This window comes from Dermacentor silvarum, chromosome 3 (genome assembly GCF_013339745.2).
Source record: "Dermacentor silvarum isolate Dsil-2018 chromosome 3, BIME_Dsil_1.4, whole genome shotgun sequence".
NCBI classification, from domain to species: domain Eukaryota; kingdom Metazoa; phylum Arthropoda; class Arachnida; order Ixodida; family Ixodidae; genus Dermacentor; species Dermacentor silvarum.
Window position 1 is genome coordinate 188,856,003 of NC_051156.1, and position 23,667 is coordinate 188,879,669.

Genomic DNA, 23,667 nt, shown 5'->3' on the forward strand with positions numbered 1-23,667 from the left:
ACATGACATATTTGTCATGGCATGCATTTCATGGCATAAATGGTATAAATGACATGATGCCGTCGTGGTTGTTTAACTCAATACACATCAGGACATGAATGAAATGCATGCATCACCTGACATAGATGGCATGATATAAATGCCATGACATGAATGACATGCGTGTCACGATATGAATGACATGAATTTTATGACATGTCATGTGCGTCATGACATGAATGACAAGACATACTAGCGCGTGTCATGTCATGACAGCAATGACATCACATGCTTGTCATGGCGTGTATGTCATGACATAAATGGTATGCCACACATAGTATGTGAACCGCTTTTGCTCATAATCACGTTAATACTCCGCCCACGCATCATCACCCTTTTAAATATGTGTATGTGACGTTTATGTATGTTCATAATTATTGTTACTTGTTAAACATTTAGGTAATGAATATATTATTTTTCGAGCGTTCTGCGTACATACGTTTTCTGTGATATCACTCCCACGCAAAATGTCATTTCGCTTCACGCTGATCATGTTTTCTGCTGTTTTTTTTTACCGCTGCACCACCCCTCCCTCTTATGTAATGCCCCTCAAGGGGCCTTTAAGGGTCCAATAAATAATGATGATGATGAATTAAATGATGCTGTCATGGTCGTTTCTTTAACTCAATATATATATGTATATAAATGATATCCATAAATGTCATAACATGAATGACATAGGTGTCCCGACATGAATGCGATAAATACATGACATGACAGTAATGGCATTGCACGTCATTCTTGTCATGTCATGCACGCGTGTCTCACCACACATATCCTTATGCATATTCAGTTAAAGAAATGACCACGACGCCATTGCCTCATGCCATTTTTGTCATTCTTGAGAATCTCGTCATGACATGCATGTCATGCCATTTCACTCATGTCATGAACATCCTGATATAGAACTTGTTAGAAAATGTAACTGACATGAATGTCATAAATACGATGACGTGCTATAATCGATTGAATGACACGCATGTGGTGTAATGGCAAGCCATGCCATGTATGTCATAAAATAATTGACATGAATGCAATGATCTGTATGTCAAGCCGTGACACGATTCCCATGAATGTCATGACATGCATGCACAACATGATATTACCATGACAAGAACTTAGGCCGACCCTGGGTACGAAGCTGTCTACTAACTTGGGCCGATGACTACATAGGGCGTTTTTTGGCTGCACCAAGTTTGAAAAAATGCAGTGAAAAAGAGCACAATTCTAACCCTTGACTTAAATTGCTCAATGAGGAGGCCATTACTTCTATGAGAAATAAAAATGCTTATTTGAATAATTAACATAATTTCGCTAATTAACTTCTCTATTAATTACTTTACGGCGCATATTTCGATCTACGATTTGTAGCTAGTGAGCTTGCAAGGCATATCGACTTGGAAGGAATTCTGAGGATGAAAGTGGTTTCGAGATATGTGCCGTAAAAGTTGCGGTAAAATGCACGGTTCCACTTTTGTAAGAAAAGGCTGTTTTATGCATTGAAGCACATAAGTAACTGCATTTAGTCGGGCACTTCGAAAATTGATATCTCGCAATTGGTGTAGTCCTGAGAATTCGTTCCAACTCACCAGCTAAAGTGGACAACCTCATCCGAAAATGCACGAAACGAATACTTGGTCTACCCATGACGGCAAGCACGCAGCGCCTGCTATGCCTTGGGGTACATAATACGTTCAATGAAATCACAGAAGCACAAAGAATGTCCCAGCTCATACGCCTGTCCTCGACAGCTGCGGGCCGGGACCTCCTCTCACACATAAGTTTTCCTATCCCAACTCGAGTCAACGATCCAACACCATTACCGCAACACCTTCGCGCTAAAATCACAGTACTACCCTTCCCCAGGAATATGCACCCGGTGCATAATCCGACTCGAAGAAGGGCACGCGCTCGTGCCTTACTAAAAGCGGCCACCCTACACGCGACAGAAGTGGCTTTCGTAGATGCCGCTAAATACGCAGACAAACCCTACTTTGCGGCTGCGGCGGTCGCCCCTGACGGGACAGCCCTCAATGCTCTTACCATACAAACAAAGAAAGCCTGCGAGGCCGAACAAGTGGCCATTGCCCTTGCTTTAGCCCTCCCTCAGCGCGACACAATATTTACCGACTCCAAACCCGCTGCACTGGCATACCGCCGCGGTACACTATGCCAGGCGGCCTTAAGCATTTTAGCATCCGCTCAAATAAACGTAGACAAGCACATCCACTGGTTCCCGGGGCATGAAGGCCTCAACGTTCAACCAGGGGTCCCCAACGGTAATGAGCTGGCCCATAACCTCGCGCGAGAGCTTACGAGCCGCGCGGGGACGCAGGCCGGCTCACCGGCCGGGAACCCCCAACGCGCACCGGGAGCCCCTCCTCTCCTATCACGAGATTTGCTCGCACTATAAGTTATCTAGAAAGGAATTCCCCTCACCTCACCCAACACTAAATAAAGCACAACAATCAACGCTTAGACTGCTGCAAACGCAGAGTTACCCCAACCCCTATATATGCAGCAAATACCTCCCAGATATAAGGCCAGAATGCCCTAAATGCCAAAATCCAAAGTGCGACTTAAATCACATGCTGTGGCAGTGTCCCACGCTAAACGCTAGCTTCGGGTCTCCTGCCACCGAGGACGACTGGATCAACCACCTCAGGAGCCCCGACAGGGCCCTTCAACACCAGGCCGTTCAGTAGGCCCAACAGGTGGCTGGCGAGCTCCGAATCCCAGTCCCAAAATGGGCGGAGCCACCGGGCCGGCCCTCGTAAGGGGTTCGCAGGCCCCTTCAGGACCTTTAATAAAGTTAATTCTCTCTCTCTCACCGGCTACAATTCGTATATTGAAATAGGTGTCGTAATGTAATTAATGAACGAAGTTAATTACTCAATTAAGCATTTCGATTTCTCGCAGAAGTAATGGCCGGCTCATTGAGTAATTTAGATGAAGGGTTAGAATTGTGTGAACTGCCACAGGCAATTTTCGAAAGTTTGGTGCAGCTAAAAAAAAAAAAAAAAAAAAAAATAAAACACCCCGTATAGGTATGCTCGTGTTCGTGATGCCGTGATGACCGTTGCATCGTCATTCCAGCTTGGTAACCCGACTCTCGCCTCTAATTCTCGCGCGCCATCTGCGCTCGGGCCAGGTGGCATCCGTCAGAAGATCCCGGCATCTCGGCATCAGAACACCGGATGGCGATTGCATCCATTCAAACCACGGTTGAAAAGCAAGATTCTCATGAGCGTTGATTTCCGAGCACCGGACAGCAACGCGCCGCCACCTCGTCCCTCCCAAAGCTCGTACCGGACTTTCGCGACCCTTCTAGTCGTCACCAGGCCCCTTAATGAAACATAGAGGCATGCTCTTCCCTGATGGACACAGCGTCCGAGTACGACAACGCGGCATCGAATTCCACTATGGCAGCGTCATCACGGCTCTGCGAAGGCAAGCAGCTGCATAACCCCACTCGTCCGAATGGCTATTAAAGGGCACGGGCTTCAGCTTGTACTACAGTATCGCCATCAAGTAAACCATTTGTGCCTTCAAAGTGATACAACGTTCTGCTGTCAGTGAGCAATCGGTTTTTGTGTTTCCCACCCACTTCGCGCCTCCATGCCGCTCGCTCACATCAATCTGATCGTTCGTAGGAATCGTGCAAGCATCGTTATCATCGTCGCCGTCCTGCTGCTGTCGGCACACACACGCACTCTCTCGTTAATTCTAGTTCGCTGTACTCGCCTCACACCCACAAATACTGGATTCACAGAAACATATTGGTCAACCTGGTAACGCTCTGTGAAACCCCAAACAATGCTTCATAGCCAGCTGCCTCCAAAATGCTTCGCATAACGTCGACTCCCATGGTGCGTGGGATCTGCGCAACTTTTTGTACTTGTATGTTTTTTTTGTGCAAGACAAATAAAAAAAAAACAATGACATGATCGAGCATTATCGCATCGAAAAAAATAATGATTGGAGCATGTAATTTGCTGGGAAAGCTTCGTCCCAAAAAAAGAAAAAGAAGAAGAAGCGAGAGAAAGCAATGACAATGACGGCATCAGCAGCAACAACGAATACTACGACGCAACAGGAAAAGCTCCATTCCCACCCCTTTCTGAGGGGCAGCCAATATTGACCTTCGCAGATTTACAAAGCGTCGCGTCACGCCTCTAGCCGCCGCCGTTGTGTGTTTCTGGGAAATTCACAATCTCTTAAAAAAACACGCCTGAAAGCCTGGCAGGGATGTGTTTACGAAACATGAGCCACCTGTCGGCTGCAGCGCGGTGGCGAGGCTAGAATTTCAATCATCTAGGAGCTTCTATATCACTCCTTGTTTCTTTCTCTCGTTCTTTCTTCCTCTTCTTCCTTATTTCTTTCTTAAGGCTTTTCTTAACTTCTTTTTCTTTGGGTGGGTGGAAAAGGGAGACTCTTCTTCGCACTATGTCATTTCTGTGACCACTTTGTTTGTACAAGTTGCGCCCAAAGCACATTTCTCTTTGTGCGTTTACTTTGCACTTTCTCACTGTGCTGCTAGTGTGTACAGATACCTCAGATCCATGTCGAAGATATAACATGCGTGCATGTCCTGCGGCTCTGGTATAGCGGTGGCATTCTGGTGCGTGGACGCCGAAAAAAAAGAGGCTGCCGGAAATAAAGAAGAAGGAATACACTAACGGGACCAGTCCCGTGACGTAAAGGAAAGGAACAGATTGGAGGCTGCGCCGGCGGAACATTACGCGTAATAAAACTTGAAGAAAGAAAGAAAGAAAGAAAGAAACAAAGCAAGAAAGAAAGAAAGAAAGACACGAGTAGGGAGAGTTACCTGCGAGTTTTCAAATTAAACAAAGTGCCGAACGGCCCCGAGCTATATCGATGGGCGGTCAGCACTTTTTGTGCAAGTAAAGCTCATTATAAGAATGCACGACATGTGATTGGAAGATGAACACGACGAACGCTTGCGAAGCAGTTTGCGTGGTGCCTGCAAACATGCGCCGTGCATACGAAGCTGAGCTCAGTAAGGAAACAAAGAAAATTAACAGTGTTTGCGGTTCAGATATCGGTACTGTCCGAGTTTGCAAGTTTGCTTTGGCACAGATTTCTTTTACTCCGACAACAGTTTAAATTTGGAAAAAAGGTTGTTTATGTCCGTCTGCCGTTCCGCCCTTTCTGCTAGGCCGTCGTCGCCATTTTATCCTCGTCGTTGTCAGACTAACTCTTCAGTCTCAGCATCACCCTCGCCATAGCTGGTGGTTAAAATGTGGCGGGTATTACGTGTTCCCGGCTGCGCAATAACTTCCGACGCATGCAGCATGTGAAAGCATAGACTTCGAGATCTGTTTCTGTCCCTAAGAGGCAGCCGCGGCTGATGGACACCACCTACACTGCGAAAAAATGGCACAGTTTCGCCACACAGGCGAAGCATTGATTGCGATAGCAAATTATAAGATAGCTATACAATGTAAGGTTAGTCGCATTATCAGCTGCATAAATTGCTGTAAACATTCGCTTACTAAGTTAACCAGAACGTTATTTGTCACCTGCGCACAGGCCAACACGAACACATCTCACTTGATGACCGCGGACACTCGCCGTCAGAACGCTGGCGTGATGAAGAGCGGCAGAAGCGGCGAGCGAATTCCCCTACGTGCAGCCTCTCGCTTCAATGCGAAGTGGGCGCGCGAGACACAGCGCAAACGAAGCCATCAGCTATCCCCGGTCGGCTATAGTTTTCGAACTCAGCGCAGATTGCCTGCACGATAGGACGCGTGCGGCCGCGCTCAGCCACCGCAGCTGGAGTAGAAGAGGAGCTGCGCACTATCCTGCTCCTTTCCACCCCCTCTCCTTGCGCGCGCACCTCTCCCCATCTTCCCCTCCCTCTTGCGCGCATGAGAAGACGGTGCACACCCTCGCCGCTTTCCTCCCTTGCGATCGCGGGAAGACACCACCGCATTAAGCCACCATCCTTCTCGGCTCACCCTCTCAAACTTTCGCTCGAACCTGCAGTATACGGTGTGCGGCCGCGATGTTATCGCAGTGAGACTTTATACGGAACATCACGGCGACGACGAGGGGGGAAACTTCGCCTGGAGCGTCCATATAATGGCTATCGCAAAAATTGCAGGACGCTAAAGCTTCACCTTCAAGAGTGGAACGCGATAGCGTTATGGGGCCCCGTGCATCGCATTTTTATTTATGAGTAGGCATCGGTGCCATCGTTGTTTCAATATTCCGTAAGCTATAACTGTACAAACCATACATCTTGAAAGAAAATACCCCCGTAAGCAAGCCAGAATTGTTGCGTAAGCGTTGTTTGCTTGAGCCGCGCACCATCAGAATTGGAGGACGCTTAAGCTTCGCATTTAAGAGTGAAACGCCATAGCATTATCCTTGACTGCTTATTAGGCTTTTTTCTGGTCTATTCAAATTACAGTCCGATGCTACCCATTTCTGTAGGTTGTAGTTAAGTCGTACTTAACGATTTTTCTGACAAATTTCACTTAGAGAAATTCAATTTTTGTTCACTAACCCCTTGCGCCACGCGGAGGGCCTGTGTGGTTGGGGTGGTTCGGGATGAATTTCTCCGCCACGGATTCCACGGACGCCAATGCTTACGCCGACACCGACGCCGGATTTTCTGCCACACGGGGCTATCGCTTAACGCTATCGCGTTAAAATATAAGCAGTCATATGGAAGTGTAAATGACCTAGGACCTTTTTTATTATTTTATTAATTGTTTTTTGTTGCTCCGAGGCACGCGCGTGTCCAAAACGCATTAGGCAGGCTCAGCCGATTTTCTCAGCCGCGAACGCCGACGCCGGAGTTTCTGCGACACGGGGCTCTTAACGCTGTGGCGTTAATAGTACGCAAAGCTTTGCCGACCTCTACCCGTGAGGATGAACTCAGGTGGTTGCGCCAATGTGCAGTTGGAACCTGATGCACTGACCAATGCGACATCGCACATCTTTGGAGGTTGACAATTTGTGATAGGGGTTTTGCAAATCCGCGCAGACTCTGAGAGGAGCGTACCTCCCTTCGCTCTTAACGTACACTCATTGCCAATTCTTCAACAATCGCCGTTGTATAACTGGTGGTCAGAGACTCATGACGGCCAAAGGCAGGTATACGGTTCGTCCATTGCGACGGGCGTGTGCAACATAGAAAAAGGCCTAACCGCTTCTATACCATCGGCGCGCAGGACTATATAATTAGGAACCTAGCCACAAAGCAAGCAAGACGTCATGCGACTGACTAAATTCTTCGTTTCGCCTTCCTTTCTTTAGCCTTGTGCATAATACTAGGCTGTACGCCAGCAACAGTCATGCACAAACTAAGAAGTCTTTCGATGGTAATTTAACAATACGGAACGAACTGCGATAAAGGGCCGAAGTCGGAACAAACAACCATTAAAAAAGTTGTTTTAGCGTCGCGCGCCGTTCTCTACGTGACTCAAGCCTTCACTCCACGGCCGTAACCTCCTCCTGTTCCTAATTGCGTCCTTATCGCTTACTGATTCATAGCGCAGCGTAATCGTGTCCACGTCACTGTATAAAGAAAACATTTAAATTTACAGTCACGTCACGAGTAGACTGCAAGCGCGAAATATACTATCGGGAAGGAAAGGCACTATTTTTAATTTTTGTTTTGTTTTAGAGCGCAGCTCTTAGCCGCCCGTTCGTGCGGCAAGCGTCAGCGTAACCGAGCGAACGCGGAGCGCAGCGGGGGATGAAAGACGCAAGGAGAAAAGCGGAGGAGGAGGGTGCAGCGGAATCATGAGGCGGAAAGAGGAGGAGGAGGGTATGGCGAATGCGTGAGAAGAAAAGCGTAGTCTGGCGACGATGGCTACGAGTTGACGCCAGAGCAGCGCGCGTCGTCTGGGAGGTCTGTCTGCAGCGGCTGCTGTGAATCGCGCCCACGCGTCACCCACGCGCTGCCTCTCGCGATCTCCCGATGAGCGGGGCAGTCGCGCCACACTTCGCTCCGTTTGCGACGTGCCACACGAGACAGATTGTCCACGCCAGCCAATATATCGCGAAATGAAAAGACGTGCCGCGCTCAAATTTCGCATTAGGGAGTATGGTAATCGTCGGTGAATTTTTTTTCATCCTCAGTATAACGTTACGTCAAATATAGTTTTACTTGATGGTTATGCGAGTTCTCGTCCAAGCAAGCATCGCAATGCATAGCTTCGCCTTAACATTATTGACTATAAATCGCCAGCATCGCATTTCGTACTCGCGCTTCGTATTCAGAGTTCCCGCTGGAAACCCGAGCTTCAGGTAGGAAGAAAGAGAAAGAGAGATTTGCGAGCCCAAGCGTTCATTGTATGACAGCTATCGTGAACGTTCCAGCTTTTGATTGGTAGCCCACTCCACTAAGAAGAGTGGTTTCAAATTTCGACCGTGGGGATCCAAACTTTGCTTTGTAAGCCATGGTATTGTTCCCCTCGTTTTGTCCTAGTTCCTTGAATGGAAAGGCGTTATAAAGATCGGAAGCGCTCGCATCAAGCATTCGGAGAGGCATCTCCTACCCCCCTGTCCCCCTCCCCCCGTTTCTTTTCGCGACTATCTCAGGCGCGCGCGCGCGCGTGTGTGTGTGTCAGGGAAAAAAGAATTCTGTTAAGCTTAACGTAGAGCCTAGCAGACGTGTTGAAGCGTCGTTCCGTTGGATGACTGTGATGCAACCATCAACATTTCTCGCACTAATTGTGAAACTGAACTGCCGTTATTGAATAGTAAATGTTCATAAGCATAAAAAAGGAATCATAGAAAGCAGTCGGATGTACTAAATTAGATGGTGCGCACAACGTGGCTCGAACCTTGTATTCCATTTCAATTAAAGGAAGTTATCATCTTCTCGGTGCTTTTTTTGGTTTCACTGTCTGTCGGCTATATATAATACGTGTTCGTGTATACTGCCGAAGAAAATAGAGGAAAACTCCCAGCGCTTGCTGCGGTTAACTGATCGGCGCCCATTCTTCGAAAATACTTAGATCGACCGGCCACTTCGAATGTCGCAATTTACTTTTTAACAGCGGAGCTGTTCTTAGTCGAGCCTTCGCCATCTGTCCGGCATCACGCAGGTCCCGTGACCAGGAGAGGGTGAGAGCCGCGCCGGGGGAGGGCAGGTCACGTGACCAGCATACGAGGAGAGGCACGCTGGGGGAGGAGGCGACGAATGAGAGGGCGCGCCCAGTGGGGAGGAGGCGACCAATAAGAGGCCGCGCTGGGTGCGAGGAGGAGATGCGATAAGAGGTGTTTCCGTGACTGCAGCCGATGCCTCTGGCGGCGGCTCGGTAGGTTTCGACCAGAGAACTGGACACTCTTCGAGTAGCGTCGGAAGTCGCTGCCTCTTCTCACCTCGGAATGCTTCAATATAATAGAAGTTTCTGTCGTGGATCTGTGTTTACTTGTGTTTACGCAATTACATCACGTGCAACCCATGCACATGTAACACTCGCTGTAACTAACACAGCTTCGCTGTTCGACCGTCTTCACGAAGTGGAAGGGGCGGTGATTATTTTCTTTCTTTTTATTATCTGTTTTTCAAGCAAGGACTGCCACGCGTTCAAGCTTACGCAACTCGAGTTCGCCTATCAGAATGTTGCGATTCTAGATCGCGACCGCGCATTAAATTACGTCAATCATAGAGGAGGCTCTTGTTTTCTTTATTGTTTCTTTTTTCTTCTTTTTTCCATCAGTGTTTTGAGTTTCGCAAGAGACTGCTGCCGAGCTTGTTTGAAGCGCCGCGTGACGGCACGTCACTTTGTGGAACTTGATGGAAGGGGAGGAGGAAATGCAGGGGCAGGGGGCGTCTCTTTTGCCTTTCTTACGCCCTTTGGGTGGGCGCTGACTAACTCCAGCATATATATAGAAAAACCCTCCAATCGGAACACCAGCTTGACTCAATGATGACGATTTCTAACGACGTTCCCCTTTGAAACAGAGTGGTGACCAGCAGTCGACAGTTCGCCTTCTTGAGCTAGTGAGGTTTTATAACATGTATTGCCGCTACCCCTATATTTACTTTCTTTCTCCACATTAAAAACTATATCTCCATATCGTGAAGCTACCTATTGCTGTAGCAACTTAGTCTCCACCTCTTCCCTTCTGTCTTTGTCGTCTGTGAGTCTTTGCTGAAGCAGACAAATGCATTATACGATTGCACCCATTTGCTCTCGTACGTGTTCGCCCTCGGTCAGACAGCTTGGGCTTCAAGATAGCAAAGCACTGCCTCTTCTGTTATGGTACAAATTAACTAAGATTTCTCTATTGCCGTCTTGGTAAAACACTTTGTTTCCATCTATTCTAGCCAATTTATCGTTTTTCTCACTTTCTTTTTTACGATTCCAGGTTGTCTACCTGTACTTCCAATAACTCAAGAAAGTCGATGACAGCACCCCCACTCGACTGAACTGGTCATAGCGTCTCGATCATACTTTACAGTAGTCTCCGACGTAACTATATCGTGACCAGATGCTCTATGCGTCCAGTCTAATGCGCTGTAGTGAAGGTGATTTTTTCCAGAAGTTCCTAGTGGAAGCAGCCTCCGAGGAGTGTCATGGAAGACCAGTGTCTTAGTCAGTTGAGAAGCGGCGCTGTGCTCCAATCGGTGGAGTCAACTGGCCGTTTACTGGAATAGGACACGTAGCGACCTTTTCGATGCCGGTCGTCTACATTCTCTCAAAACACGAGCTTTATTTGATCATGTATCGCCCCGTTGAGCTACCGAGACCTCGCCCTCACACGAAGAGGCCTGAAAGGTTGTCTGCAGGCTCCGAGAAGACTTAAGACGTGTTTCTGCTGGCACTCGATCATCGGCAAGTGATTGACAGGTTGAACGCACGGCTCTTGTTCCCAGTATACCTTAAATTTTTCTTTTTGTGAGGGTCTGCACTCACAGGAAGCCCTATAGACCGCGAGCCAAGAATGCATAAAATGAAGTTCTTTCTTGAATTTTGAGAAATAGTGTTTTTCAATAGTTGTAAGGGAAGGATAAGCTTGTTTTCAATAAGACAATTTTGGCAGGGACGACGGAACTGAGAGAGAGAAAAGTTAACTTGCCACAGGCCAGGACCGAAGCCACAGGCTCTGCACGACAGGTATGGAAGAGCACCGCACACATGAATTGAATTGTGGGGTTTTACGTGCCAAAACCACGCTTTGATTATGAGGCACGCAGTAGTGCGGGATTCCAGATTAATTCTGACCACCAGGGGATCGTTAACGTGCCCTCAATGCACGAGAGACGGGCGTTTTCTCCCTGCTAAACCTAATCAATGATTAGTTAAGCGCTGCACTTGAGAAAACACGGCCACGCAAACTCTAACGATGATGATGTACAGGTCAACAAATCATTCGTGTTTGTGTGAGCGTGTTTTCTCAGGAGCGCCGCTCAAGTGCGCATCAGTATATACGTATAAAACCGCAATCTAGCAAACAGATATTGATTAGCTGCAAAGGCCCACCGTCCTGTGTGTCTCCCGGCAGGCATACTTCGGCGATGGTCTCCTTGGCGCCGGCCACCACCTGGTTGAAGAGGCGTTGCAACGTCGCGTCGAAGCACTGCGCCGTGTGCTCGTCCACGCAGTCCACCACGCGCTTCAGCTTCCTGCGTCAGCAACGGCAGGGAGAGAAAAGCATTCGGCATTACGCCAAGTCATAATCGTATTTCGAGAAAACGCTAGAGTCGGCGCACGTCAGAATAACTTTCAGGTGGGGAAACTGAATATTGCTACTCATTCACCGCGGCGTTCTCACCGACCCCGAATATATCCTCGAAAACTGAGCGTAAGCAATGACAGGTGAAAACACGCAAAGCTTCGGGCGGCCATGCGAGAAATCTGTTTTCTTCTTATTTTTTTCATCCAGTCGTTATCCCGGCCTCGCGATCCACTGCGGTCTGGCCGAGCTGGAACAGTTCGATTCGGAAGTGAAGTTTCCTCTTGCAACAGCATCATCGGTCAGTATCAGTGTGAATGCGGTGACTATAATAGGAGCGTGAATCGACTGACCGCCGGTGTGCTCGGTTTTCGAATTCGCGAACTCTCTGGGTCAGGGCTCTGTTCGGATAGGCCCGCATACCTCGCGGAGGCAATCGAAACGCGTCTCTGGTGCGACCGCAGCCGGCATGCGCTTCCTCTCGTCTCTGTCGAGAAAGGAGAGCCGCATTTCGGGCATGCACGAAAATCAGCCCTTTAGTTGAGGCAGTGTTACGCTTTTGGCCTCTCAGAAAAAAATAGAACAAAATCGGATAGGCTGGTGCAGTCGGCGTGTGCAATCGGACGCAGCCGCAGTGTTGGCGGTTCGTGAATGTATTGTGCGTGCCAGAGCAGGTGTATAGGCTCTAGGTGTTGCGACTCTGGTCCTGGGAGATTGATGACTGGGAGATTGATGATTGACTTTCCGGGGGCAGATGGAGACGCCGCGCGCTGACCTTGTGGCATTCCTGGACATTCACGCGTCGAACATGGACACGTGCAAGTGTTCGAGTGGTGTTCTTCAGCACAAAAGAGAATCCCGTCTTCCAGGTACGGGGCATACACCGGCCCAACGCCGAATCGCGCGCTGCATGGGAGAGGGAAACCGCAGGCCAGCGGAGCAGAAGGGAGGGGGGCTCTCCGAACGCCGCGCGCTAGGCATATTTAGCTCGGATTGCGTCATGCGTTGCGCGACAACGACGCCATCCGCGCATGCGACACATGCATGATCGAGAAAAACAGCTTCTTTCCTCTACACAATGATACCAAAGTTAGGTGCATGGGTATTTCGGTTGCGAAGATATAAGCTATAAAAATGTCTCAGTTTCACCCGAAAGGCGAAGCATCAATTGCGATAGCAAATTAGTAGAGAGCCATACGGAGTAAGGATAGTAGTTTTATCAGTTGTATAAACTTGGACATGCAGCAGCACCAGCAACGCGCAGAACTGTTGCCGACGCCGTCGGCGTTTTGCCCGCGTTCGCACCGAACGCGCGCGGCGTTGGTGACTGTTGCCGGTGCCTCTGGCGGCGGCTCGGAGGTTTTAGACGAGATCAGAACGGGACACTCGTCGAGCAGCGTCGGAAGTCTTTACCACCTTCTCGCCTCGCAACATTTTTATATAAAGACGCATTTGGTGCCGCAGCTAAACGTCGCCTCCCCTCCCTCCCTCCCGTCCCCCTACAGCCTTTCGCGCGACGGAAGATGTCGCGTTTGCTCTCCGCCGTGCGTTCGCTCCCCGTGAAAGCGCGCGTCCCTCGCGCGCTTTCACTCGCACATACAGCATACGGCGCGCGGCGACGATTTCATCGCCGTTGGACTTTATACGGAACCTCACGGTGACGCCGACGGCAGAAATCCGCTTGGAGTGTCCATTAAATTGCTTTCGCAATAATAGTGTAACATGTCTGTTACATGCGGCTTTAGCAAGCGACCCGCTGTATATAGGACCGAACTGAAAGAGGTTTCGCGTCTGAAAACGTTTTCGGGCCCTACAGTTAACTAAAATAACCCTGATGATGGCGCTGATGGTGATGGCAAGGACGATGATGATACCATGAAGGCTTCGAAGGTTCATTTTTTTTTCGGTACTCCAAAGTGTCAGTGGCTGCTCGTTCGAGATATATTCAGTTCACGACCCCATCGCGTCAGAAAAGAAAACAAGAGAAGAGGTAAAAGGGAAAAGAGGAAAGTGGGCGACCGCCGCCGCCCCGGAGGAAACGCGCAGAAGAAAGCGAAGCCCCAAGTAGCGGCTCGGCATCGCCGATCAGATCGGCTATAGTAGCTGGCGGCCCCGACGGGGCCGCGAAGCGATTTATGCACCGTGGACGTCGAACAACCGGTCACGCGATCGGGTCGCATTCGGTGGCGCACGCAAATGCGCGCACCACACACGGCGGCGGCCATTTGCGCCGGTCAGGATACGGGACATGCACCTGCCACACGGAACGACCCCCTTCCCCTCCTCTTAACGCTGCAGCGCGAGATCGTCCTGGTCGTCGTCGTCCCCGAAACAGCCCACCCGTCCTGAGCGCGATTTTGCATCGCGAGGCCTGCGCGGATCGATGTCTGCGAGCAGCCACCACCACCCCCGTTATCGGTAGTACTATACATATACGCACTACGCGCGCTGATCGCCGCGGTTACTTTCGCAGTTCGCCTCGGCGGTGACCTCGCTTTGCACTCCTCACCGACTTCCGCTGAGCGCGGGGTATCGTTCGAACGCAAGCGCGCGTCTTTTTGCATTTCTTGTCACGGCAGCGTCGGCTGGCCACGGTGCTTTCTACAAAACTCACTAGAGGGAACTTGTAGACTGGGTGCGAACCTTCAAATGTGCGCGAAACTGTGCTCTCTCTCTATTCCCTTCTTTCTCTCTCTTCATCCATATATCACCTCTCCCCCAGTGCAGGGTAGCAAACCGGACGTGCATTTGGTTAACCTCCCTGCCTTTCCTCTCTTCTCTCTCTCTCTCTCTCTAGAGGGAACTATGGTGCTGAGATCGTATTACATGGATTTGTCAAATCTTTAAGACGTTCTTGTGACGTTGTTCTTTACGTATTTATTTTTTCTGAATTGTCAATTATGTTTTTCTAAAAGCACGAGAACGATAGGTTAATGTGGACGTGCGGAATCATTGCAAATTGTCGCTTTTTTTTTTAACCCAATGTCTTGTTGAAAATGAGGAACTTGCAAAATAACAAAGCCCTTTGAAGCTAGAAGGAGGAAGATTGGGCTAATCCATGCCCTCCCTGTCAGTTACAGGCAGTGTGTATCGTCATATTTTCAGCTCCGTAGACACTATAGCAGTCTAGTGACTTTTGTAGGTAGCTATATGCACCTGGCCGCTGAAAACATGTGGTGACGTACGTGATGGGACGTAAGCGAGGTTGTAGCAACTTCTCTCGAGGAAAGGGACTGTGTGTGCGATGTAGTAGACGGTTTCGTCCGATCCCTATCTCAGAGCAGCGCCTGAGGAGGTGCTGCTCAGACTATGAGGAAAGTGCTTTATTATTACTTTTTTCATGTACCGTTTTTCTTTAATTTATTAATGCGAACTACTACAGCTCCACGTGTGGTAGCGAACTGCTTATCAGCTGTGCGAATTCATTTTATGCAAAATTGCTTTGTGATTCGTGACATGAGTACTTCGGTCTCTCTTAACTTGCTCCGTTTGCCCTCGCTGGTTCTTCTCGACGTGGCTCCATTTACACCAACGTATTTCCACACCTTCACTAGTAGCAATTTACAGCACTGCATCATAATCGTGTTGCTTTCATGCTTATACGCCATGATGTATGACTTTTTCTTTTTGTCGCACTAAATCACCAGCCTGGAACAACTGCCCTTCTCTTGACGAATATACACCAACATTTATAGCGATCGTTTCTATACAGTGTCTGCGATGTTTATTAGCCTCGGTAGGCGATGGTAGGCACCTGCAGACGTGGTGCAGCTCCCTCTTGCTGGTGACCAGGGTGATGTCCTCGCCTTTGGCTACGCTCTCCAGGGACGCCAGGCAGCGCTGGTACTGGTCGTTGGTGCAGCGCTCGACAGGGGACGCTGCGACACAGAGGCATAGAGATGGAATAGATAGGTTAGGGTGGTTAGCAGAGCCCCTGGTCCGCATAGTTTTGATCATGGGACTATACGCTAATTTCTATCTATCTATCTATCTATCTATCTATCTATCTATCTATCTATCTATCTATCTATCTATCTATCTATCTATCTATCTATCTATCTATCTATCTATCTATCTATCTATCTATCTATCTATCTATCTATCTATCTATCTATCTATCTATCTATCTATCTATCTATCTATCTATCTATCTATCTATCTATCTATCTATCTATCTATCACCAAAGTCAATTAACGAACCACGACAAAAGCTGAAGTTAAGAGTTCTATCTATCATCTATCTATCTATCTATCTATCTATCTATCTATCTATCTATCTATCTATCTATCTATCTATCTATCTATCTATCTATCTATCTATCTATCTATCTATCTATCTATCTCCAAAGTCAATTAACGAAACACGGCAAAAGCTCGTTAGACGTCCACGTCTCCATCGACTGGGCTGTGCTGAAGTGACTAGAACATGTACGAGTACAGCGCTGAATAACGGCCCCCGATTTGAGCGTTTTGTTTTTTCAAAGAAATGCAAGAAATTGTCGGAAAGGGGCCACGCGATGGCATCATTTCAAGAGAAGTTCTGCTTTGGCTCAGTACAACGGGAGACCAACAAAGGTAGATCTACTACGTTACACCTAACAAACACGTGATGTTTCGGCCATCTATGAAGGTATCTTCAAGGCCGCCCATCCACGCGCGTGCAACGATAGCTGCAGTGCATGCGGACACCACTGTTAGTTGAATAGTTCGCACTGAGCTCACAACGCGATGTGACGCGACACAAGAGGGCACCGCCGTCCGACGCAGACACATTTAATCATCACAAAGGCAGCCTTGCGGCTGCTTTACTGGCGACACCATCCGCTCGAACAATGAGGTGGCACGTGGAGAGTCGAGCAGGCAAGTATTGACGGTCCGCACGGGTGCAAAATCGGAACCAATCAACTTCTGACGGCGCTTTCATATTCGGCGCAGGGTTGAAGGGTATAGAAATCACAAGCAGACGACAGTTCAATATCCCGAGCGCGGCTACGGGGCTGTCTCCGACCGCAACATTCCACAACTTAGGAAAGCCACGTGCCGGTGCCTCCTTTTCGTCGGGTAAACTATATATACAGTTTAGGTATTCGGTTGTTCAAACTCTCGAGCGGGGCGAGGTCGGAACAAACACACCGGAGCGCGATCGAAACAGCGGCCAAACCGGGCACACGGTCGTCAATGCGGCGCAGCTGACTGCGCTCTCGCGTTGTTGGCGTTGACGCGATTGCGGGAGACAGGGCCCGACCACGCGTGGAGCATTTTGGCGCAGTCAGGTAAACAAAAGGGAGGATGCAGCGCTAATGGCGGAGGGCCGAGTACGCAAGTCGTTCATCATCGGGGGCCCTGAATGGTGGCCGCAGACCGGACCGTGAACAATGAGCGCTTCGGCGGGAGGGCCTATACGTTCCGGGGTTAATTCCGGCCGGACAACGGCGGTGTTTACGCGGTGGTCGCGAGTCCATCCATTTGTTAGGGAGGAAAGTTTTTCAAGAATCCATTCTTTACTCCTAAGTATAGATGAGGAAGTTGACTCGCTTCGTTTTATTTTTTTTTATTTTTGTGTTTTTTTTTTCTTTTCCAAACAAAGGAATGAAGGCATAGTAGGCAAAACTTGATAGGCGGGTTTGGAACTCATCACAATTCCTCCCCTACTTTTTCCTGTGTACGACTTTAGCTAAGTGTCGAGAAGCAGGAAAGATGCGTGCTCCTACAGTCGACGTTGCCGCCCTTCTTTTCTCTTTTTTTAACTATTACTCGCGCTCTCTCTTTATGAGAACGCTGTAGAGGTCAACTACTTAGTAACATGACCTAGTCGAGCTTCTTTACCTTATGCCTAATACTTTGCACACGTTCGTTTTCTTCTCCTTCTTTATTTTTGCTTTCCGACCACACCGGAATAGAAACGTCGTGGTCGGAAATTGAACGTTAGACCTAGTGTTCATCAGTGCAGACCATTGCTACAGACTCACCGCCGTGAGAAGCAGGTAACAGGGTAAGAAGTTTGAGTGAGTTGGTAGTTCATGGTAACAATCGATGGAAAGGAATAGCATTGAAGTCAGCGTCGCCGTTGCCGTGATGTTCCGTGTAAAGCCCAAGGGTGATAACATCGTCGCCGAGCGGCGTGTGCTGTATGTGCGAGTGAAAGCGTACGTAGGTGAGCCAACGATGGTGGCTCAGTCTCGCTCGCCAAGGGAGCAAAGCGGGGAGGAAGAGGAGGAGAGGGAGGAGGAGGGGGCGTTCTACTCCGGCGGCAGCTGCGTTTGGCGCGGCCGCGGGCACTATCTTGAAAGCTATCTGCGATGGGGACAGAGTGCGGCGAGTGCTGATAGCTTCGTGTGCGCTGTGTTCTCGCCGCTTATCTCGCGCTGAAGCGAGAGGCAGCACGGAGGTCAATTCGCTCGCTGCTGCTTTCGCGCTTTCTCACTCCAGCGTTTTGACAGCGAGTGTGCTCGGTCATCGAGTGAGATGTGTTCGTGTTTGCTTGTGCGCGCGTGACGCCATGTGCTTGTTAATTTAGTTACCAAGCAAATGTTTACAAGTTGATGCGACCAGTAAAACTGCTATCCTTACTTTTGCTGCTATCGAACTAGCCTTCACTAGTTATGTTTCTCTGTGAAAAGAAGTAGCCTGTGCCAAATAAATGCACCACCAAGATTTCCTGAATATCATACATAAAAATGAAGCCAAGGAAAGCAAATCTAAAACAAGAGCGCGCAAGCACAAGTGGTGGTGGTGCTGCTGCTACAAGCCGCGTTAATCTGGTAGTCAGTGCCGGAGATTGCGTCGCCCGATAGCCGCTCATCCAGAGTACAAATCATGCTACCACTGGTCTATTAGTTCACAGACTTGTGATGAGTCCCTTACTTTCGCTATCATGGCCCTTCCGGGAACACTAGATTTTGCGCACCACATAATCCGTGATCTCTGAGGCCATGCGCACACAAGCATGGGAAAATTTTCCTCTCTAAAGGTTGCCAAGAGATATATATTCCTCTCAGCATTGAAGCATCGGTAGTGACAGCTGCAGCGCTCGCAGTGTATGTGCCCCGCCAACTTGATTGCTCTCTGTGCAAAGGCGAGAATTAGCGCGTCCGGACTTTGAAGCCTACACTGGGTCTATCCATAAGCTCTCTAAGGAAGCAATTCACGGCAACTTCCACTCCCGCTGGTATCCGGCATGTTATTCCGGGGCTCAGCCGCTATTACGGTCACGTAATTGTACAGAAACCGGACAGGATTGGCTCTCGCGAACACTAATTTATTCAGCTACGCCGCCTAATCGATCCTGATTAAGATCACACCAGTGGACACCATTTTATTGTATCGGAGAGGCCCGAAACGCGACACGACAGGAACCTGTATCACCCTTTCCTACCCATCTGCCGCAAAGTGTGCGTGGTTAAATATGGCTAACGTTGGGTGCCAGTTGGTTGTAGTGCATGCTGAAGTGAAACGCGCTATTCAGCCAAAGGGGCTTGGACCTGGTGAGGAACAAAGAATGGTTCGCAATGGAAACGAGACGGGGACAGACGCAAGTTCCACAGGAGGGCGCGCTCTAAAGAAGGAGACAATGCCGAGACAATGCCGGGTTCCCGAACGCGACCGAATTCGTAGGCTCGTGTGTGTGTGTAAACTTTCCCAGAAGAGAGGACAGCACTGTGAGTCTCAGTTCTCCCCCTCTTGCTTTCTCTTCCGCCGCTAATGAGGCTACGGGGCACTTTGTCCGCAGGAGGCGCCGGAATAGTTCGCATATGGGCGAGTCACTCACTCCCTTGATGAGAGTTCTCGACAATGGCCGAGCATAGTGCGCCATTCACTGGTATACCCCACCGACCGCGCCGCGCGTCTTCGCAAACCGGCGTGATGCGGAGTCCACGCATTGTCCAACCAACCGCGATAGCGTTAATGCGTCGAGTTCGCCGCACGTTTTCGTAATTGTTCTTCGTGGGCGCCCGGTGACCGCACGAAGCCTCCATACCTGTTGTTTCCCAGAATGAAATCCGGAGCGTGAAAAAAAAAAATGTCACAGTTTCACCCTAAGGGCGAAGCAATGAATGCGATAGCAACACAGCAATGTCATACGAAGTAAGGTGAGCGGCTTTTGTAGCAATATGAATTGTAGTAAACATGAGCTGATTAAGTAAGCAGGTGTGCTGCGGCGCAAGTAGACTGACATGAAGAGAGACTCGATGACCACGAGAAGGCGCGTGTGAAACGGTGGTGTTGATGAGAAACGCTTGCCGTGGGCAGCGCGTGCGAAGGGACACACCTGTAGCGCTGCACTGCCGACCCAGGCAGCATTGCATGTGTAGCGTGCGTTGGAAAATGTGGCCCGACTGTTACTAACTGATTGAACAAGCGTGGTGTGAGCGCGCACAAACAAACATGAATAGATCACACTGAATGACTGCAGACAACGACTGTCAAAACGCTGGCAGCAAGCGCATACGCCGCAGCAACGGGCGAAGGTACGCGCGGTCTATCGCTTCAACGGAAACTGAGCGGCGAATGCACGGCGCATAAAGGTCAGAGCCGTGGGGAGATAAGCGACGGTGCGAGCGAGCGACGAGCGCGGTTGTTGGCAGAGTAGAAGTGCGCCCCCCCCCCCCCCCCCCCCGCTCCCTCCGGCGCTGGCTTCCCGCTTCCTTCCTTGCGCGTGGGAGATTGAGTGCATTCGCTCTCTGTGATAGCGCGCGTCCCCGCACGCTTCCGCTCGGGCATACGGCGCGCGGCGAAGATTTTATCTATAGGGAACCTCACGGCGACGGCGACGGCAGAAATCCGGTTGAAGTGTCCATATAATTGCTAGCGCAATAAAAAAAAAATCGTGGCGTCGCGAACCACGAGGCTTCAACTACGTTGTTGGCAGCTGTGCGGTATATGTAGTGCTAAACGCGTGTGACCTTGAAAGGGGCGGACGACAGCGGTGAGGCTTTGTGGACCGAGCTAATGCTGTAGTTGATGTGCTTTGTATAGTTCGTCCGGAGGTATACAGAGGCGTTCTTTGAGGTCTGTTCATGAAAAGACAAACCCGCGGCGTCACTGACAACTTCCGCGCTTTCATTCCCGCATGAACTTACGAACGGGAATAGTCCTTACATTTTCTCTTTTTTCTTGAAATGAATACATGAAAGCAGACCTAATTACTGTAGTGTGCAGATGGCTACTCTTTTTTGGCTTAGTGATGCGGAAAACTCGAAAAGTTATAAAGGCAAAGTAAACACGAGGATGAAAGCAATGTTGCACGCACGCAAAGACTGACACGCGCGCACGCAAGCCCACACATACATACACACAAGTAAAAAAAAAAGTATTCAAGGAGTTCTTCAGTGGTCGTCGAACTGCTTAAAAGAGAGCAAAGCTACACGCAGTAGAAGAGCCGTGCGAGTTTCTGAAGTATACAAGGAACAGGTTTGTAACCAACGTTTGTGAAGGGGAACTATTTCGAAAAAAAAAAACTACCTATGTAGTGAGCAGAAAACTATATTGACTAAGCTGTGCACGTTGTGAAGCTAAAAAAAAAAAAAAAACTACGACGCACCGCATGCTAGCTTGAATAAACGTGCACAAGCCGCTTGGGAGTTGGGCGTCAAACCAGCATTGGATCATTTTTACGTTTGCCATTATAGGATGGCTTTCATACCACATGCTAGGTGCAGATCTGTGTTTCGTTACTACGGAAACTCGCAACACCAGCACGAAGGTAAGTTGTTAAACAAGGCGTTAGACTTTGGAGTCGTTGGGGTGAGATAACAAGCAGTCCCTTACTGACAGGAAAAAAAAATCAACTGCAGGGTTCGTAGTTGTTGGAGGAAGGTTACTAGGCGATTGCTTACTATCAGAAAAATCGGGCTTTCCCCGTGTTTGATTCTGCGTGTCAAACTGCCATAGCTGCTTGAGCGCTGGCGCGCACTTGCCTCCCCCTTCCTCTCTCGCCCAATTTCCCTGCTCCCTCAACCACGACACACAGGTGTAGGTACGCAAACACAGGAACAAGCGCCATATGTGCTTAGGAATACTCAGACCCGCGCGTGCACGAGACTGTTCACATGCAAATGAGTCGAAGCGGAATTTGTTCGCAAAGTATACTCGAAAGCCGCCCCGCGATAGCAACAGCAACAAACACCCTCCACGAAAACACAAAAGTCGACTCTCGTATTCACTAAGTGCCAGAGGACAAAAAAAAGTTCCTTATAAAGTTGTGTTGCTGATGTTCAACACCTTTCACGAGGGCTCTGTATACGCTATATATATATATATATATATATATATATATATATATATATATATATATATATATATATATACGCCGATCGCGGGAGCCCGCCAGTTTTCGCGAATGCAGCGCAAATTTTAGGTACCAATTCTATACCTGTTCGGCCTTTTGTTGTTTTTGCCTGCTCAGTAACCGAGAAAAAACAGATCGAGACGCCGCGGAGCACGCGAAAGCCCAAAGTTTGCTCGTTGTGTCGTTATTCTTTGAGCGCGAAATCCTTCGGCACAGCAACTCACTCGTGCGCTATACATGCCTCGTCTCACCACGGGCTTTACGAAACGGTAAAACTGCGAGACGTTTGGCGCATGTTTGCGGTGATTTTGTTTTTGTTTCGGTCTTTCTTCTGTTTTTTGTTTTGTTTTTGAAGCGCACGCACTCCAGGTGAAGAACACGCTGAAATAGCGGTATTAACGGTATTTTCAAACGGCTTCATTTGGGGGCTACAGAAAATAACCTATAAAAGTAACGGGAGCGTTCGGGGCAGGCGACGCATGCTGACTGGTTTGATGAAGGCTGAGTCAACATTTCTGCTTCGTCGGAGCAAGGCCCGGCGCTGTACGCGAATGTGAATAAGTGATGACAATGCGATCGTGCGACGCGGAAGCATGGAAGGAAAAAAAAATTGCAGAGAAAGAAGCAGTTAAAGAAAGTCGGTTACGGCAGCTTGCAGAAAAATGAGACAGCAAAAAGGAGCAGAGGGTCATGACAGCGACTATCGATCGAGATGATTGATTTCACGAGTGGATGTAATGAAAGGGTGATGTGTCGGGAATGAATGTGAACATGGTTCGGTGAAAAAAAAAAAGAGAAAAGAATAAAGGAGCACATAGGGTTGACGCTGTTCTGCATGACAGAATCGTTCATGCTTGGGGGCTACGGGATCACTGAAGGAAGCGCGCGCGCTATTTACAAAACCTTCGAAATATCTCAATGTCGTAGCCATAGCCGTAGCGCGCAGTTGAAAAGTGTTTCCATTGGAGAGAAGTCCAATAGGGGCGGCGCTATTGAATGGAATGCGAACCTGTTCAAGCTTCTAAAATTTCAACAATCGCTATTTTGTGTCGCGCCTTTAATACACCCGCGAATGAGTGTCAGGCACTATACTTTCGCTAGGTATCGATATCCGCCATGTTTTTAGAGGCCTTTCCTTGAGTCGGTGCTCGCTAGCCAAGATGTACCACAATCTCTGCATTCAAGGATATTCCGTATGTATGTATGTATGTATGTATGTATGTATGTATGTATGTATGTATGTATGTATGTATGTATGTATGTATGTATGTATGTATGTATGTATGTATGTATGTATGTATGTATGTATGTATGTATGTATGTATGTATGTATGTATGCATGCATGGTCTGTATGTTGTATGTATGTATGTATGTATGTATGTATGTATGTATGTATGTATGTATGTATGTATGTATGTATGTATGCATGCATGCATGTATGTATGCATGCATGTATGCATGTATGCATGTATGCATGTATGTATGTCTGTATGTATGCATGTATGTATGTATGTATGTATGTATGTAGGCATGCATGTATGCATGTATGCATGTATGTATGCATGCATGTATGTATGTATGTATGTCTGTATGTATGTATGTATGTATGTATGTATGTATGTATGTATGTATGTATGTATGTATGTATGCATGCATGCATGCATGTATGTATGTA

The 23,667-nt window shown here is 48.6% G+C and overlaps 1 protein-coding gene across 1 annotated transcript in view; it reads right to left on the minus strand.

Moving 5' to 3' along the window:
• The window catches only part of LOC119446290 (uncharacterized), a 171,145-nt gene that overhangs the window by 45,571 nt on the left and 101,907 nt on the right, over nt 1-23,667 (minus strand). Inside the window, exons 2-3 of the mRNA XM_037710687.2 lie at nt 15,458-15,581; nt 11,511-11,653 (exon numbers count right to left, since the gene is read on the minus strand). Of these exons, the coding sequence (XP_037566615.1) occupies nt 11,511-11,653; nt 15,458-15,581 (267 nt within the window). The remainder of the gene's footprint in view (nt 1-11,510; nt 11,654-15,457; nt 15,582-23,667) is intronic.